A 7,155-nucleotide genomic window follows, 5' to 3' on the forward strand; every position below is an offset into this window, starting at 1 on the left:
AGCCTCCGGGCGGGCGCCAGGCAGTGGGGGGGGGGGGGGGGAGGGCGGCGCGGGGGAGGAGAGGAAGTGGAGGGGACTGCGGCGGCTCGCCTGCCTTCTGAGGCTCCACGCCAGTGGGACCAGTTCCGGGCCAGGAAGGGGGCCTCAGCCAGATCTGGCCCCGGCCTGCCCTCCAGGCCGGTTTCGGGAGCACCCCCTGCTTGACCCCTACCGACAGAAGCTGCCAGAACCGAGTCCCAAGCAGGGTTAGGGGAGAGGTGCCACCAGACTGACGCTGCCTCCTAGCGGGGTGCGCAAAGCCAGGGGTACCCCTCCCCGGTTCTGGCCCTTCTCCCTCAGAGCCGTCCTGCCCCTCTCTGAGCAAACCCTCCCCCTGCTGGCTCTTCTGTCTGTACTTCAGCTAGCTCCCCAGGTGCTGCTTCAAATCTCAGGAGCACTGATGAGAAAATTCTGGACTCTAGGGATTTTCTAAGGCCCTGTGGGTAGAGCTCTGACTGGTAGGTGGAAATTACGAGGAGGCAGGTTTCTCAAGGAAGCCCTTTGTAACAATCAGAGCCGCCCAGCATGTCCCAGAAAGTGGTCATGAGCTCCCCGTCTGTGGGAGTATGCAAGCTGAGGCTGAAAAGCCATGGGTCAGGAATGCTGAAAGGGAGAGCCCTGTCCAAGGACAGTCTAGATGGCCCCCAGGATCAAGGGAGAGACCCCCCCAACCTCCCCCAGACCCCTGTCTGCTCTGCACTGCTTGTGGTTCTGGGAGCATGGAACTGCTAAGTGACATGCTGGCCTCCCTGAGCTGGGCTTGTTCACATGCAGGAATGAAGAGAAAAGGACCAGTGTTTATTTTTTCACATCCTACCATGTGCCAAAGTTCCCGATTCTTCCTCAAAAGTCATCCTTTAATCTCACTATAACCCTAAAAAGCAGGTCTTTGTAACATCCGTCTTATAGACAGACAACTGGGGGTCAGAGGGATTGGGTAACTACAGGTCCTACAGCCCTGGTATTTGAACCCAGGTCTGTCTGACCCAAAGCTTTACTCTTTCCTTCATATTTTGTACCTCCCAATACCTCTGGGCTGGCTTTTCCCACTGGAGCCCACCACCCCACAGCTGCCAACACACCCCTGGTCTTTACTCATCTGAGTCTTCCCCTAGAGCAAGTCCCACCTCCTGGAGGAGCCCTCCAGCGCACCTTGGCTTCCAGGTCTCGCCCTCTTCCCAAATAAAGGGAGGGAGACTGGGTCTCAGAAGTGGGACTAGAGGGAAGGATGCTTAAGGAAGAATGGAAATTATTAACACAATGTTACAGGGATCAAGATCAAAATGAATTCTTAGATGAGTGGGACTTAGTCTCAAAGATGTCTGGGGGGTGGGGGGTGGCAAGAAGCTCATCTTCTCGGCCCTCAGTTTCCCCCTCGACAAAGGTAGCTCCAGTTCCTTACGTCCCCTCCCCCTACGTCCAGGGAGAAGAGGAGGATAAGACCTCAGGTTTGGAAATTGAAACACACATTATCCGCCAGAAACGGAGTGCCTACCACGTGCCATGCACTTTACACACCTCACCTATTTAATGCTCACACAGCCCATGAAGTAGGTGCCTCATCCCCACTGTACAGATGAGGAAACTGAGGCACAGAAAAATGAAGCAACTGACCCAAGGGACACGGTTTGTAAGTGGTGGATCCAGCATTTGACCCAGTTCTCTCTCACTCTGGAGTCTGAGCTGTTTCCGCCCTAGGCAGCTCCGCTCCCACCCCTCCACCCTCATCCCCACCTCAGGGCGGAGGCTCTCAGCACTTTAGACCCCCTCCACCGGGGTGGGGGGTAGTCTCTGAGAAAATGGGAAGGCATCAGCTTCTTTTTCTAAATGCTCAAGCTCTGGGGATGGTCTGATTTCTGATGTGAGGGGTGTGTCAGGGCAGTCTCCAAGCACATCTCCATGGGATGTGCTATGGTCTGAATGTGTCCCCCAAAATTCATATGTTGAATCTTGCCCCCCAAAGGTGATGGTATCAGGGAGTGGGGTCTTTGAGGTGCTTAAGGCATGGGATTGATGCCTTACGAAAGAGGCTCCAGAGAGCCCCCTAGCCCTTTCCGCCATGTGAGGACACAGTGAGGAGGCACTGGCTACCAACCAGTGAGGGCCTCCGTGAGAACATGACCATGGCAGCGTCATGATCTTGGACTTCCAGCCTCCAGAATTGTGAGAGAGGTCTCTGTTGTTTATAAGCTACCCAGTCTGCCGTATTTGTTATAGCGATTCAAACAGACTAAGACCCGGGGCCTTTTGTGACCAGTGCTAAGTAAATGTGCAATCCACCTTGATGATGTCGCGTGAACTCCATGGTGAGACACACCCTGGCTTCTCCTGAGTGTACCTAGCTTCTGGCATCTTGTCTTATCACCTGTGACCACGTGAGGCTGTGTCATGTCGTTATGGCCCACCTTGGCCCGTTCAGCCTCACTCAGGAGATTGGCCCAAATCAGAGGATTCCTACTTCATGAGATGGCTGGACACTCTCCCACTCCCTGAGCCTTGAGCATAAGGGAACAGAGATCCTAAAACATCACAGATGAGTGGATGCTGGGGCAAGGATGCTCGTAGGACCTGAAAGGAGATAGTGAACCAGGGGTGGAGTGGCCTGGGAGGGGCTGGGCAGGTGGGAGCTTGTCCCCCCCAAGCCAGTTCTGAGCCCTTCTGACTAATGCTGCTCATGGCCACCCAGGGTAGTGTCACAGTTGGAGGGGTGAGGTCCCCTTCCAGCTCCAAATTTCCTGCCCCAAATGGGCAGGTGAGTGCCTGGGCACGAGGTGAGTGCTCTGGGGCCTCCTGCCGGCACTTGCAGCCTTCATTTCTCCATCTGGTTTGGGGGTCTGAGGTGCTGTGGCCTCAGACCCCCATTCCTGCCTCTTCACCTGGCTGCGGCTCACACTTTGCTGAAGTAGGTGGCCACCTCCTTGCGTGAAGGCCGGGACCCGCCCCCAGCCCAGCCATTGCCCACCAGTGGCTCCTCCTGGCTCAGCCGCAGGGGCGGCTTGCACTCGTGCCAGCGCGTGAGCAGCCTGTTCGTGGTGCCTTGATCGGTGATGCCGCGCAGCTTCTCCCTCTCCTCGTTGGCACCGTCTGTGGCAGTGGGAGCAGCCGAGCCAGCAGGGACTGCAGCCAGCGCCCCATGGCCGTGACCCAGCTCCAGGTCATGGATCATGGCCTCGAAGAACTGCTGGATACAGACCTTGGCAAAGGCCTTGGCGTGCTCCGTGCCTGTCTCATCGAAGAGCTTGCGGTCACTGTCGATGTAGTGGGACCAGTACTTGCTTTTGAGGAAGGCGGCCTGAGTGAAGCAGGGCCGCACAGAGCGCACGACGAATGCCAGCAGTGTGGTCAGCAGCACGAAGGACCAGCCCAGTGACTGCAGGGGAGAGAAGAGAGAGTCAGCTGGGCACTGCCCTCTAGCCTCCCAAACCTGTCCAACCCCCCAAAGCACACTCCATGTCAGGGCCTTTAGGGAAAAGAGCACTGACAACAAAGAGCAAATGATAGCACCTCTTGGCCTCCACTTTCTCTTCTGTAAAATGGGCATAGACCTACCCATCTCATGGAAATGAGACCACGTGAGTAAAATGCCCTGTATGTAGGTCTGGCACTCAGTACACAGGAGTTAGCTGGGCAGACCCTGGAAATAGGCTGCATGGGTTTGCCTCTCTCCACTACAGGCGTATCCCAGAGATATGGTGGGTTCTGCTCCAGGCCATTACAATAAAGCAAGTATTGCAATAAAGTGAGTCACACGAAGTTTTTGGTTGCCCGATGCATATAAAAGTTATGTTTACACTATACTGTAGTCTATTAAGTGTAGAATAGCATTATGTATAAAAAACAATATACATACCTTAATTAAAAAATACTTTATTGCTACAAAATGCTAACCATCATTTGAGCCTTCAGTGAGTTATAGTAGTAACATCAAAGATCATTGATCACAGATCACCATAACAAATATAATAATGAAAAATTTGAAACATGAGAATAAGCAAAACGCGGCACAGAGACATGAAGTGAACAAAAGCTGTTGGAAAAATGGCGCCAATAGACTTGCTTGATGCAGGGTTGCCATGAAACTTCAACTTGTGAAAAATGCAATGTCTACAAAGCCTAATAAAGTGAATTGCAATAAAACGAAGTATGCCTGTCCTTAACGGTTGACTAGGAGCAAAGTGTCTCCCACCTACAAAACGGGGTTGTTGATAGTACCTATCCCATTGGGTTGTTCTGAGGACTAAATGTGATAATAAACTTAGCACAGTGCCTGGTACCTAGTTAGTGTTCAGTAACTGTTAGCCACTATTATTAGGCCAACCAGCCCTCAGTAAGCATGCCTCTTCCTTCAGGAAGCCTTCCTTGACCTCCCATAGTGACGCTTCCTCCTCTGAGTCCTGTATCTCTCCTCCGGCCCCTGCTAGTGTCTGCCTTTCAGTCAGCAGCGCTCAGTCAGCGCTTCCTTTGTGTGGGCTCTGAGCTGGGCTCAGGGGTCACAGAGACAAAGTGGACAATTGCTCAAACTCCATGCTGAAGAGCACCGGATGCTTGGGTGCTAGTTCTGTTCTTCCAGTTACTCACTGTGGGGAAGGCTGCTCCCCCAGTCTGAGCTTCAGGGTCAACCCCAGTTGCACAGAGAAGCACTCGGCCAGATCAGGATGGGGAAGCAGGGCAACCCAGATGCCTGTAGTGGGGCAGTGGGTTATGGCAGAGTAACCATCAGGTGGGGAGGTGCAGAGCATGTGCTGGGTGAGGAAGTGTGGACCCTGCTCGGCTGAATCTCCTGAAGTTTCAAGTAACGCTGGACAATCTCATTTTCATGGGAAAATTTCTGGGGTTTAGATGATGCCAACTAATTCTAAAATTGAATTTCGAATTCAACCCCTGAAGGCCAAATGAAACATGTCTATAGGCCAGGCAGCCTGCCATCTGGGGGCCCTTTTAGTTTATGAGTTGATGGTTTAAAGGTCAGGTGGAGGGACAGCTGCCCCAGGCCCCGAGGCCTGGGATGACGGACAAGTACCCCCAGGAGAGGAGGTGCAGGCTGGGAGGGAAGCAGAGTTCAGATTGTACGCTTGGAGCGTGAGGTTCACATGGGTGCCTGGTGATGACGCAAAACCCACAGGGGAGAGTCCAGGCTGGAGGGGGAGCGGGGGTGTCTGGATTCGCTGGAGCAGGGTGTGCATGTTTCTCCAGGCTTGCAGGGCAGGCCCAGCCCCCTGTCCCCTCCCTGACAGCCTGGGTCCCTGCCTGGGTCTTCCTCCCCACGCACAGTAACTGCAGAGGAGGTCTGAGGGGCAGAGGACGTGGGAGCGAGGCTGAGGGACCTGAGCTCTAGATTTCCCCATCAGTGGGTCCTCCATCCCTTCCTTTGGGGCACATCCCAACAGTGCATCCCCCTCACTCAGGCCTCCCTTCCAGGGGCACCGGCCCCTCAGCTCCCACTCCCTGAGCAGGGAGCACCAGCTGGGGACATTTGCCAGGGAAATGTACCCAAATGGCCCAGCCACACACTGGCCTCACCACTGCCCCGGCCTGGAAGAGGAAATGGATGCAGATTCCCCCAGATTTCCAAACTGGAGCTCAGGGTGGAGGATGAGGGGCTGGCTGAGCAGTTGGGTCCCCTCTGGGGACCTCAGCACAGGGCACAGTGCTCCTTTCCCAGGTGGCACTGGCCTGAGGGAAGACACATGGTTCTGCCTTCGGAGGCCCTGGCCTCCTTTGGGGAAATATGCCCCTGCCCCCATGGAGCTCCGTCTGAGGAGGGAGACCCAGCCCAAGGCCATCTGGCCCCTTACCTGCGAGACGCAGCACAGGTAGCACACGGCCACCTCGCGGGCCAGCAGCCAGTCGCCGTCACAGACCTCGGGGCAGGGCACCCGGGTCAGCAGGCGGGCGAGCTCGGGCGGGGGCAGGCCGGGGGCCAGACTGCCGTTGCCCAGCATGGTCATGGGCACAGCAGTGCAGAGGGCACAGAGGAAGCACTTGCCATCCAGCAGTGTGACGGCCACCCAGACGACGGGTGCGATGAGGGCGCGCTGAGCCACGGAGCAGAACACGCAGCACGGCGCGGCGGCGTCCTTGGCCCGGTGGCCCGGTGGCCGCTTCCACTCTTCAGCCAGCATGGACACGTTGCTGTTCATGACCAGACCGAGCAGAAAGAGCACCAGAGGTGGCGCCAGCAGAATGCCGGCGCTGCAGGCCACGTTGTAGCCCGGCAGGCAGGGCCAGTTGAAGGCGAAGGTGGAGTACATCTGGGCGCTGGCCAGGGTCATGATGCCGCAGGTGCCATTCATGAAGGCTCCTGCTTGGACTGCAGGAACTGGAAGATCATCCGGAACTTGTCCATGGTGCCCCGCACGGGGTCTGCCGGCCTCCTCCCACCTCACCGCCGCCTCAGGATGGCCCCTGAGGCCCACTCTGCCCACTGAGTGGGTACTTCATGGCTGAGATGGGCAGAGCTCAGGGCGGAGGCTGAGGCCACTGTCTCTTTGAGGAACCTTCTAAGTCAGGTGCTGGCCGAGAGGGCACAGGTTGGCCAATCCCATGGGTGCAGCCAGGGTGCTGCCCCTCCCTGCCCCGCCCCTGCTGGGTTTCTCTCTCTCCACGGCTGGCTCTGGCACTGGGAAACCACGAGGACCATGCCTGATGGGGACCAGTTCTCTGTGGGCTGGGAGGAGGGCAGGGAAGGAGGCTCAGACTTGTCCGGGAAGACACTGTCTCCAGCAGGGTTGAGGTTTGGGAGAAACTAGGGATGCTGCAGAGGCCTGAGCTTCTGGACCTTGTCCCCTGGGCTCCTAGGAAGCATGTCGCCCTCCTTCTGCCCTTCTCATTGGGTCTTTCCTCCATGCTGTGTCAGGATCCAAGAGGGCGCCTCCATCTGCTCAGACAAGGATGGTCTGATGATGTAGCGATGGCAGTGGTGGTGGTGGCTATAATGGGGTGATAATGGTGGTGGGGATGGTGTTAATGGTGGTGATAGTGGTCACAGTGGGGATGGGGATGGTGGTGGAGATAGCGCTAAATGAATAAAGTAAAAAGCCCTAAATTTGGAGTCAGTGGACTTGGATCTGAGGGTGCTGGGTCCCCTCTCTGCCAGGCAGAGAGCTATAAGCATAA

At 56.1% G+C, this 7,155-nt stretch overlaps 1 protein-coding gene across 1 annotated transcript; it reads right to left on the bottom strand.

The window, feature by feature from the left end:
- Positions 1 to 2,683: 2,683 nt before the first annotated feature.
- Positions 2,684 to 6,460, bottom strand: CALHM1 (calcium homeostasis modulator 1). The gene is given in 3 exon segments (XM_022569521.3): positions 2,684 to 3,409; positions 5,835 to 6,337; positions 6,340 to 6,460. Coding segments are annotated over 3 exon segments (1,032 nt in total). The 5' UTR covers positions 6,386 to 6,460; the 3' UTR covers positions 2,684 to 2,926.
- Positions 6,461 to 7,155: the final 695 nt, after the last annotated feature.

This window comes from Delphinapterus leucas, chromosome 16, assembly GCF_059928025.1.
Source record: "Delphinapterus leucas isolate spDelLeu-1000000601 "Yukka" chromosome 16, BTC_Dleu_Yukka2, whole genome shotgun sequence".
NCBI classification, from domain to species: Eukaryota; Metazoa; Chordata; class Mammalia; order Artiodactyla; family Monodontidae; genus Delphinapterus; species Delphinapterus leucas.